At 40.5% G+C, this 12,098-nt stretch overlaps 1 protein-coding gene across 1 annotated transcript in view; it reads right to left on the reverse strand.

Moving 5' to 3' along the window:
• The window catches only part of LOC130576888 (stAR-related lipid transfer protein 13-like), a gene marked incomplete at its 3' end in the record, with an annotated part of 98,656 nt that overhangs the window by 15,720 nt on the left and 70,838 nt on the right, over positions 1 to 12,098 (reverse strand). Inside the window, 1 exon segment of the mRNA XM_057371861.1 lies at positions 1,168 to 1,239. Within this exon segment, the coding sequence (XP_057227844.1) occupies positions 1,168 to 1,239 (72 nt within the window).

The following is a 12,098-nucleotide window of genomic DNA, read 5'->3' on the forward strand; positions in this document are numbered from 1 at the left end:
CAGCAGATGCTCCTTTCTCAGGGGGAGTCAGTATCTGACATACTCCGAATACAAAGCAAACACAAAAGTACTACTGGCTGTCCAGGGACTGTGGTAGACACACATTTGTGTCAGTTTTGGTCTGTCAAGTTATTAGTCTGAGTTCCTTGCTGGATTTAACAAAGTCCTCCTGCCTCCTCTGGAGCAGGTCTGAATAGTGCTCCTGGTCCCAGGCACCTGAGCAGCTCAACAGGACCCAGCACCTAAGCCCTCATGGACTTCAGCTGGCCATGGGGGTGTCCCCAGCATCCTGCTCCCCAGCACCCTCAGCCCCACACTAGGGAAGGGAGGRTGCCCAAGCTGGCTCCCTGCAGACTTGACTCTGACCCATGAGGCTTCTTGGCCCTCATTCCAAGTGTGGATCCATGCTGCCTCCAGGCTCAAGCTGATCCTGGAAGGTGTCCAGAGGTGTTTGGAAGAGCTGTTTCGGCTAATAAGCGCGAGCGGGCCTGAGCTGGCTCTGTGTCTCTGGCAGGGAGAATACACAGTCTGGGAAAAACGAGGATTAGCCACAGCTTCCCTCTCAGTGCTGAGCTAGGGAGARCGGGAAAAGCCCTGCTCCAGTCCCCAGACTACTTATGAACACAGCAGCAACACAACCCGTCACCCTGCCCTTGGGGACACTGCTTCCCTGGGCACGAATTTTATACCCAGGAAGGGGACACCAGCATTTGCAGTGATTTGCACTGCAATATTGTCATTTCTTACTTTGCATATGTGAAATGCAACTCATTCACTTTTGGTAACTCTGCAGTKTTAAATCTTATTTTCAGCATGATTGAACTTTTCAATAACTTCTAGTGTTTTAATCTTATTTTAGACACAGTTCAGAAAGTTTTTAAGAAAAAGGCTCATGTTTTTTCAGATTTTGTACTTGTTTTTTATTAACCTTTGAGATTTACACAACCTATGTCCCTCTATGTACCTTTTTTTTTAACCTCCCATGGCTACAAGGGTAAGAATCTTACTTTTCTTTATGAACTGGTATGAGCCCAGCAGCTGAGGCTTTGTGAAGCAGCCAGCCATGGCCATAACTCAGTCAAATGTGGAGTTGGCCAACTGCAAGCTCTCCTGGCAAGGGCCCAGTGCACTTTCAGAACCACACAAAGGGGAGAAAGACCTACTTACCCTCATAGAACTGAGCATATTGGGGAAATCCAGCTGCACGTAACCAGTCACACGCTTCCTTTGCTTCGATTTCTGAGCAAAAACAGAAAAGAGAAAGAAATTCACACTCTGTTCTTTTGAATAAGAAGTTCTTTTAGTTACAAATAAATAAGAGAGAAATTTGGTAGTATCTATTTGCTACTTAAAGTACTGTCATCACTCAGAAGTGTTTCTTTATAGTATCAGAAGAGTCCCTCTAGGAAATGTGCCTGTCTCCACAGGACCCCAGGGTGCACTTAGCCCCTTGGTGGCTGAGATGAAGTGCTAACCATCACTTTGCAGCAAAAATTGCTCTGCCAGGTTTGTGGTTCTGTGATCTACCCCTCCCCAAGGGTAAGTTGTTGGTGAGAGGGAAAGATGGAGCAGGGTGAAAACAGGATGATAGGGAGCAGGCACTGCACTCTCTCCTGTTCTGCCATTTCTTGTGGAGGAGAATGCCACATGAAATCCATGGACAATTCTGCCAGGAAAAACCCTGGTGTCATGATATTGAAAGGACAACTGCAGGGGCACCTCTATTTTTACCAAGCTCCATGGGCTCATTTTCTGGAAAGCAGTGTGCTGGGTCCAGCCCTGCCCAGCACCCACACTGCCTGCACGTGCAGCTGCTCCCGGACCAGCTGCAGGAACAACTGGAAACAGAGGCTCATCCACACAAATGTGGGTATCAGGGGAAACATCTCCTTGCTGTCCAAACCCAGATCAGAATCTATCACTTGAACAGTTTAGGCTTATAAGATCAGAGTCAAAAGCACATATCTTGCACCTCTCATATTTGCAAAACACAAAGAAACAGAGCATGCAGGTATTGAAGGTGGACATTTTATGTTGCTCATTAATCAACCTGAATGAACCAGTCAAGAGTTTTAGCACATTTGTGGTTGTAARATCTAGACAGCCATAATACAAATCCTAACTATAAGGCAAGCAATGGARCTGGAAGAAGATGATCAGGCTCAGTTATTCATCTGTATAGTTTTGCCTTTCATGTGAAAAAAGTCCTGTTGTAAATTAGTTTTCTACTAAAATGCATTTTTCTAGGTAGAAAATGCTAGCGTGAACTTTTGCCCATGTAATTCTGTTCAGATAAYTCATCACACCCTTAAAGACTTCACCTACTGAAGCTCCCTATAAAATCTGCTTTGAATATACTCTGCACTGTGACCCACACACCTTTCTGATCCCTAAATAATGAATCACACCAGCAAACTTTGGAGCAGAAATCAAAATTCCGAATACAAGGTCTATGTATCAAAGCTCAATTTCTCAAAGATGATTAGACAATCAGGAAGAGCTCTACAATGGTCATAATCATTAGCAGTGCTGAAAAGGATTTACCACAAGGTCTTCATTTGCTATGACATTAGTTCATGTCAAGGCCAAAAAACAGAATATGAAAGTACATTTCGTTCTTGACACTGCACAAAGAATAAGCAGCTTACATAAAACATGGCTCTCACTGTSAACATCTGTGTGCTGAAAGCACATCTCTATTATGTTCCAGTTAGACTGAGCATTTCTATTAAATGCTTGGAAAAAAAGGCAAGTCCTTATACTTTTTTCTTTTGCCTAATTCAATCTCATGAAACACAGATGAATCAATCCCATTTCAAAATGAATTTTACAACTGAGAACAGCTGTACGTACATTCTAGCTTCATCTGGCCTGGAAACACAACTGACAGAGGTTGTGGGTGATGGAGAATGTGACCATTTAATGCTCTCATATGCTTATCATATTTCAATGTTTTTTTGCAGTTGGATCTTCAGAGGATCTTGCTGAGAAATATTCCTGCAGCCCAAATAAGATCTCAAAAATCTCAGGTTGCAGTGGGTAAGTAATTATAGGGAGTAATCAAGAGAACAGATCTCACTCTTTTCTACGGTTTTGGTTTCAGTTTTTTTGGTGGTGTTTTTGGTGGTTTGGTTTCATTTTTTTTWAATTTCTTTTTTAATTATGCTGTTTGCAACACACTGTATTCAGTCAAATATCATTGACTGATTAACTTTTACCTTCAAAACTTTGACTCTATCTCCTCCATGAAGGCATCTGTGGGGGGTATTCTCATTTTCTGAATGACTATTTCAGCCGTGAGCAACATTTGCTGAGCTTCCAGGATCCTGGGTCTCAAGGATCAGTGTCCAGTACCCTCCCACATCTCTCTTTTTGGTCATATTCAGAGAACAACAGGAGGAAAGACATGCAACATACTGTTGGCACAGCCCAAAACATGACTTTGCTCATACAAGTGTATTTCCACTGGCTAAGGGCACCTGTTCCAGCCMTTCTCCTCTTGGTCACCCCTACAGTTCAGGTGAAAAGGCACATCTAAGGATTCACTCATCAACAGACATCAAAGTTGATTCATACTATCTTGTCCTGGGCATGTAATCCAACTCATATTTCAGAATGCAATACAGATGCTTTTATTACTGGATACTGCAATGTTGGAAAAATAATCTGAGATGCTAAGTTTAACCTTCTCTTTTTGGGCCTATATCCTAATATTTGCCTTTTCTTACTTGCTAGTGGAACATTAGTGAAGACTTATTTGGGAAGAGAGGTGTACAGCACTAAAAAGACCTCACTGAAGGTGTCAATGAAGGGCAGTAGAAATACTTTCGGCAGTGTTGTCCCAGTTCTCTACCCATGTCCAAGCTAACACAGGGGTCTGATCCTGCCTACAGCAGATGTACAAGAAAGTCAAACCACTGGAACAGTCCTTTCTCACATGAAGGAGCACAGGAGACTGTTCTAAAAAGTTGTTTAGAGAAAAGTATTTATCAAGAGAAAACCATGTAAGTAAATTAATTTTTTAGCTTGGAATCTTATCACCATCTACAAACATCAATGCTAAGATCTAGTTACCATAGTCCTTGCCCTTTTCCTATCTAGATATCAGTATTTCATCTTATTTCTGCTTTTTGCCACTGTTCCTGTCTCTTCTGCTTTGGTTTTTCTTCCTTTTTTTTAAACTACATTTTAATTTAAAATTCAGATGTTCCTTTGCACAACACAGTGAAAGATTTAGCAGCTAGAATAAATAAGGTACATAATTACCCCATCTATTGTGTTTATGCCAACTTTATGTGATAACCTTTACTATTCATCTGTCTGCAACAAATCACTGTTGATGTTCAATTTTGTATTCCCCCTGCATTGCTCACCACTTAAATTGAATTTATTAGACTCGGGTGAAATATCTGGTAGTATTAGAGAAAATGTTTAATCRATTAATGGGAAAGGAATGCATTTTACTGTGCAGGTGGTAAGTCTGTTGTTACTAACCAAAGGTTATGTCAACTTTTGGTCCTTATCTTGCTCTTTCCTTCAATAAAAGGAAAACTGTTGGGATGACAGTTGGTGCTGCACTTTCCATAACAAAATCTACCTGGCATTCTAGGGTCAGTTTGGAGGCTCAGCTCAACCCAGGGTTGCAAAACACCTTAACTCTGAGGAATTGCTCAGGATTTTACTCTCAGAACCTCTGTGAAAGGTAAACCAGAGAACACTCCTGGGGAAGAAACAGTGATGGTGTCTGAKATCTGAGTGACGCTCCAGGTGGCTGTAGGCACTGAGACAGCCTTTTCTCACAGGTCCTGCTGCATCCCTCATGTCCCATAAACCTGTCAAGTCACCAGCAAGTAATGTCACCATCCCGATGTCTTCCCAGAAGAGCGCTCATGAGGGAAGATAGGATCTTTAGGCAAGTTCAGCTCAGGCTGAAGCTACATGAGAACAGCTCTAGCACATTTCTTCTAGCAAGTTCCTTCTTGCAGCCCCCTCTGAGACACGTCAGTGGCTGCAAATACTCTCCTGCCCCAATATCTCAGTCTTTAAAATACTTATCTTTGTAACCCCTTGTTTCTCAGAGGGGGATTTAAAGCACTTCAAAAGTACACAAGCAGGTTAGAGGTAAGATTGATGAGAATTAGGTGCCTGACACTTATCTGGTCATAAAAATAGAGCTGTATCACTCCTCTGTTACTATTACCCTTAGAAATCTGGTCTGGACAATTCAAATTTCAAATTTCTGATACTGAAATGCATCACTCTACCATCCCTCAGCTACAATGTAACACTAAAGGATGATAGGCTTCCACTGGGTGGCATTTGAAAAGCTTCTTCAGAGCTAAGAAATTAGATTACTGGAGGGTGTAAAGGTGTAAATTGGAAAGAACAAGAATTTGTTTGCAAATAAGAAAGAAGATGACTTTTCAAGTCACATAGGAAATTTACAGCAAAACAAGATTTCACATCTGAGCCAACTGGTCTAGTGAAAGGTGTCCCTGTCCACAGCAGGGGGTTATAACCTTAAGGTCCCTTCCAACCAAAACCATTCTACGATTTTATGATTCCATGATCTACAGCTTGCAAGTATCAAGTTAATACCTTAATTACTGCATTGTCATTTCACTTCATCAGTGCAAGCAACTGGTGTAGAACATGGAAAAATGTAAAACTTGTCATATTCCGTAAGGAAAAAGCACAATTTAATAATGATGGACACAAATTTCAGTAACCTTTCATGTTGCATTGTACCTACCAGAAATCCTTAAAAGGKGAAATTTCAAAGCTTTATTTGTAGGATGGCATACATTTCTGTGCAGAGGATATTGGTTCTCTTAAGTTACTTAGTCTTTTGGCATAATTTCCTGAGAACTCCATTACAGGGAATGCTTTTAAGTAGAGGTATAATGGTTTACCCCATTTCCTTCCACTCTGTAGGACTTTACTGGAATAATTCCAATAATACCATGCAGCTTTAAAATTACCATTTATAGCATAAATATATAAAAAATAAAATAAACCATAAGTATACAATGAATTTATATGTTTTACTGCATTGTGGTGCATAGTCTTCAATAAATCCTGATAATAAGGTTTTCAAAAGTGGAATTTCATTGGAATCATTTTATATCATGCCATATAATTACTGTTAGAGACAAGGTTATGTTTTGCAAGGAAGGGACAAATAAAACTGTCAAAGTGTTATTTTAATAGTCCTTAACTTTACATGGAATATTGTGGTACTAGTAATATTACAATAAAATATGGACCTTTTAAACTACTGTGGCTGAACATAATTTAAATGTCAATAGAAAAAGATCTTTCAAACTCATGAGTAGTTTCTTTATGTGTAATTCTTTACACTTGGTGAATAATAGTCAGATGATGTCCATTCATGCTCTGACTTCTTAGAGAGGTTGAAAGTGAGAAGCCTGATTATTTATGGACATGAAAAAAAATCTCATATGCTAAGAGATTAAAAGAGTGGGACTGTTTACCTTGGACAGCAGATGAAAAAGGAAAGGTTATGCTAAAAGGGTATAAAATCAGGGGTAATACAAAAATAGGAAATTGGGAAGTACTACTCACTCTACATACAGCACAAGGGCAAGGAGATTATTTAAGACAGAGAAATAAAAAAGAAAGAAGGCAATCTGAACTGAGAGAGGGTTTTAAAAAAATGCAATCTATAAATTAATTGCCAAGGGACACTAATGTCAGGAGATGAGTTGGAGCTGGAACCTTATCTGACTACTCTTTGCTACCACCAGATTTGGAAAAGAATTCTCCAGAATGGAATAAAGAAGCCAAACTAAAAACAGGGTTATGAAAATGTGTTTTCCTGGTTAGATGATCCCTTATACAGCTTTTCCTTCTGAGCTACTGACATTTCTCTTACTCAGACTGGGACTGTATAAGATGTTTATAGCCTGGGACTGTATAAGATGTTTCTTTCAATGACTACAACAATTGTTTTGTTCCCTACTACAACCATATTCTGCACAGCCCAGCTGGGAGACTTCTCGCCAGACTTTTTTCTTCAGCAAGGCTGCCTTTCCTGAGAAAAGAGGTATATTATTCCAGCAAGGAGATAAAAAGTTAGGTTTGACTTGAGTGAAAGGATTATGCTGAATTCCTTTCCCAAATTAACGGGATATTGGTAAAACTGGTAGATCTGAGATTTTCAGCAGGTTCATCAAGCACAAAACTTTACAGATCTGGCAAGAGTATCTGTATGAATATTTTTTAAATCCAGGTATCATGAGAGCTGGGTGTACAACACAGTGAGTTTCCTCATGCAAATAACAAGAAGGTGACTGTGCAAGCAGCAACAGGGAAATCACAGTTTGTAGTGCAGGGGAGATCTTTGTGTTACACTCCATACGCTCTTCAAGCTGAGAGGTGACTCGCAGGGGCCACTGAAGCAGCCAGCACAGCAAGCCAGCAGGGATGCAGGAACACAACAAAGACCTCAGCAGTAAAAAATATCCAGTGGGACTGCCATATCAGAGCAATTTGCCACACTACTAGGCAGCCATCACTGCTCCTAGGAGTCTAGCATAAAATTGACTCCATGAGGAATTCTCCCGTTATACCGACTTCCAAAGAACTTGTTCTGGTAACAGGGTGTACAGCACCATCAGTCATCTGAACATAAAAATGCAATGAGATTTGGACATGAAGTTACCTTGACATTTGAATGTTTTAGACATAACATTAATAATCCTGCAAACATGTTTAACACAACCAATGCTGAAAATCCCATCTGTGTTATATAGCCCAGTTATGTGATAAATACAAGAGATTCAGGTAATTTGAGTGTACTCTTGAGATTTTTGGTAGCTCCTTATCATCATCGTAATTCCTATTTACTGCTGGTTTCCCTTTCTCCTTTACTTTCCATGTCTTCCACTCTGAAGTCACTTAAAACTAACTTTCTGTCCTTCATTTCTCTGACATCTTTCCTACCCACTGTCCCACAGGCCCACTCAGTTTATACAACCTAACTCCATGCTAGTTTGTTTCCCATTTTTTGCCATCTTCCTTTCAAATTCCTGAAACAGGATTTTAAATCCCTCCTAACCCCAATGTYGTGGGTTTAAAACCTGATTTTTCCCAATCCGAGTCACGGCACCAAAAATGTTGTGGTTTTGGACTGTGCTGAAAGCCAAAAAGCACTGCACCCACGACGTTCTCTCCTTTCCCCCCACCGGAGAGGCAGAAGGGAGAGCAAAAGCCCAATTATCATGAAAATTTATKACTTTCAGATAACATAACATAATTGAGAGAAAGATACGTATGTGCTCCAGAGAATGGTCAGACAGGCTGAATAACTTAAGTTGCAAAATAGATTTACTACTGCATACTACTAAGAATACTACCGCACTGGGGAGGGGAACAAAGATAGGGAAAAAATTACAAGSAGAAGAAAAATAAAAACCGGACATTTTAAGACACCTATTATTCTTTCCGGGACCCGTCTCTTTYCCAGGTCATCCCTCTCCACTCCCCATGTCTTCCCACACACACAGGGGACAGGAAATGAAAGTCTAACATAGATCAAACCACTCATTACAGTTGTTGTCCAGCATCATAGGAGAAGTGTTCTTACAGCTCCTAGCTGTGGAAGTTTTTTTCCCAAGAAACAGTCAGTGTATAACTGCTGGTGGCAAGGGAGTATTTTTCTTTACCTCGTAGGAGAAAGGAAAGAATGTTTTTCAAGGCCAGACTGCGTTGTTTCAGCAGCGTAAGACCACTATCACAATTCTCCTGGCAGAATACGGCTTCTTCTAAGCATCCACTTACTTCAGACGTAGGGCGGGGGCATCTCTTCCTCTCCGCAGAACACAATTTCTTCTTAGCACCAACTCACTTCAAACGTCGGGGGGGGGGCCAAGCCTTTCCCCTTTTTTTGACTCCTGATCAGTTCAGTCCAGTCCTCAAAGGCCAGGTTTTTTTCCTCGGAGCAAGGTCGCTCTCCTTTTCTATACAGGTYTCTCATTGATGAATAGTCCTTTCAAGAACAACTTATTTTCTCCATGCTCGAGAACCACAGCAACAGCACAGCAAGCCAATCCCATCCTCTCCTCACTGTGATCTTGGGTCTCCATTTTTCTTCTTACATCTCCTCACCCTCCTGCTCTGTTTTTCCCTAGTGCATGATATTAAAACTACATACTAACAACCTAAAACTACATGGCGGCCGCCCCTATCTTGGTTTGAATTCTTTCTTAAGTACTAGATAATACATCATCACAGAGGTGTAACCAACCTGTGCAATTGGCCCAGGCCTGATGGTCAGCCTGTCCATCAACTTTGGAGCCATGATGGATTGGCTCTAAAACACAGGGGGTAGGGCTCCTTTTGCTGGAGAAGAAGGAGAAAGTTTCTAGAACTTCCTCACAGGAGCCATCTTTGTGGTTTCTTGGTCCCATCCCCCCACTACCAAAAATCGGACCAAGTAAAACCATGACACCCAAAAATCTCTAAATTCAAGTATCACTTMTGAACCACTTTTCTTCTTAGCTTACAATTGATTTGTACAATGCAGCACTTTGTGATGACACTAATAAAACAATAGCTTGCAACCCATATCTCATCTTGAGGMACTTTAAATGGATATAAAAACTGAAGAGAAAGTTATATATAGAGATCACTTCATCCCTCAGTGAAATGCAGCAGCTGCACAAAAGAATTCTGCAGCAGTTTATGACAAGAAACAAGGAGAATACTTTATCCAGCTGAAACCACTAACAGGATTTATGAAATAGATAAAATTTGCATAATATATATATATTGGGAGCTGACAAAGACATCAGGGTCTCCTCCCTTTAGCCTTAAGAAAAATGCTCTGGTATTGCTAATAGTGATAAAAGTGATTAAGAACTTGGTTCCCTTCACATCCTCCTCCTTCCCCATTAGGATTTAAATTTTCTTCCTTGCCTTCTGACAGCCCCCATGAGTCTTGGCTTCATATAGACTTGGAGGACAGAGTACCACCCATCCATTCATTAGTACCACGCTGCCCTTCCTACCTGTTTGAATTGTCACTCAAAAGATGAGGACTGCTGACTTGAGAATTAACAGAGCTCTGACACATGAGCACCGTATRCCCACAGGAAAATGTATTTGGATAAAGGTCTAGAAAATGTGAGTCTTTAAATACTCTACATAGTATTTTTAATGTGGAAGGAATATTATCAAATCAGTGGAGAAGAGGTAACAATCTCTTTAGAAATAGATCTCTTGGCACTGGTACATATTCCTCAGGGAGCTGGTGGAGGCTTCATCCTTGGAGATATTCAAAAGTTACCTAGAGACAATCTGGCTGTAGGTGGCCTTGCTTGAGCAACTGGGTTGGACAAGGAAACCTCCAGATGTGCTTTCCTACCTCAACCATTCAGTGATTCTCTGATTATWTCAAAACGTGTGTAAAAATAACCCTGACCTGACACAATAATAAGGAGGAAAATACCTCCATCAGCAACATCATACTTTCCTTAGTGGAGAATTTCAGAAGACTTGCTGTAAGCTCCTCTACACCCCTTTTCATCTTAAGGAAAACCAGCATCATTGATTTTTGAACCCAGAAAGTCACAGGAAGGACAAGAATAACACCAGGGAGAGGAACAGTTAATAGTATATATGTATCAATTCCAACAGTGCCACTACTGGAAACTTGCCGTAACTTTATACTTGGAATTACAAGTGTTATTATCTTTGTAGCTGGACCAACTATTTTATTAGATTGCTAATACTTTAATCACTAGAGCAGTAAATTCTCCAATTTGTACACAAGGTATGTTTCTTCACTGCACATAAATTGCCCAAGGTGTTTYGTCTGGTACTCTGCCCTTGAGATCTGGTTTGAATTTGGATGCAGCAGATGGACCCTACTACATGTAGCTTGCAGCTATCCTCTGTCCTTGCAAGGTTTTGAAAAATGTCAGCTCTTGCAAGGCTGGGGGAGATTTCCAGACAGCCTGAACTCAAGCAGCATGCGAGATGTACAAGGTCTCTGGAGCACCCTGATATTCAGAGGGCTCTCAAGAGAATGTAGTGCTGGTCTGACCATTAGCTTCAACTCTCATGTGTATTCATAACTCCAATTAAATACAAAGATTTAATGTCTCTGGAAGTCAGGGTTTTCAAGCTCAGTGTCCTAAACTGGAGATCAAGTTTCAGACTTCAATGCCTTGCTTAGGTTTTTCACAATACCCAATGTGGTTTGCATGTGTGTGGTACTGAAGTTAATTGGTCAGACAGTAATTGGAGCTCAGCAGATGAAAGGCAGTATGGAATGCAGGAGAATGCTTCATGTAGTAATTTGAGTGTAAATGTAAACAATACCCCAAAAGATAGATGTTGTCATCATAAACTTTCTCTCTGAATTATGCAGATAAGCAGAACAAAATGTAATTCCTTATCAACATATTAATTATTCTTTGATTATGCCCTTCATGTTCTGTAGATGTTCAAATTACATACGAGCAAKCAGATACACATCTGAGAAACTCTACCCATCTGAGGTGGTCTTCATGCTGTGAATTTATATTAAATACTGAACATTAATATGAAAGTAATTCCCCTTGGAGATTATACTTTCATGTATTAATAAATAAGACTTCTCAGTTCTTGTTTATCATAAATTAAGATTAAAACACTTTCTTCTGCACTTCTGTGTGAGATGAATAATTTGTAGTGCGAGGAACATTGATAAAACACAGCACATACAGCAGAGTTCAAATATTCAAAACTGAGGTCCAAATCCATGCCTTGTGCTGAGCAAATGCAATGCAAAGTGCTGAGCTCTCACCTGGTGTTATCAGYGCTACCCGCCTTTTTCAGCTGATTAACACCACAAGCACATCTGTCTTTAATCCCACTGTTTCCTTATTTACTCTTTTCATGAAACAGACTATGAAGAAAGATGACCTGTGTATTTCTTCTGAGAAAACCTGAACCTGGAACAGCAGACCRTGACTTTCTCATGCAGTTTGTAAGCTGTCATCTACATACTATCCTGGAATGGGAGGACTAACATCCTGAAAGTACAGGCAAGAGCTGTACCTGCAAACCCAGATATCTTTTGTTGATTCACA

Source organism: Malurus melanocephalus, unplaced genomic scaffold (assembly GCF_030028575.1).
Source record: "Malurus melanocephalus ecotype Western Australia unplaced genomic scaffold, MMel_1.1 scaffold_160, whole genome shotgun sequence".
In the NCBI taxonomy this organism is placed as follows: domain Eukaryota; kingdom Metazoa; phylum Chordata; class Aves; order Passeriformes; family Maluridae; genus Malurus; species Malurus melanocephalus.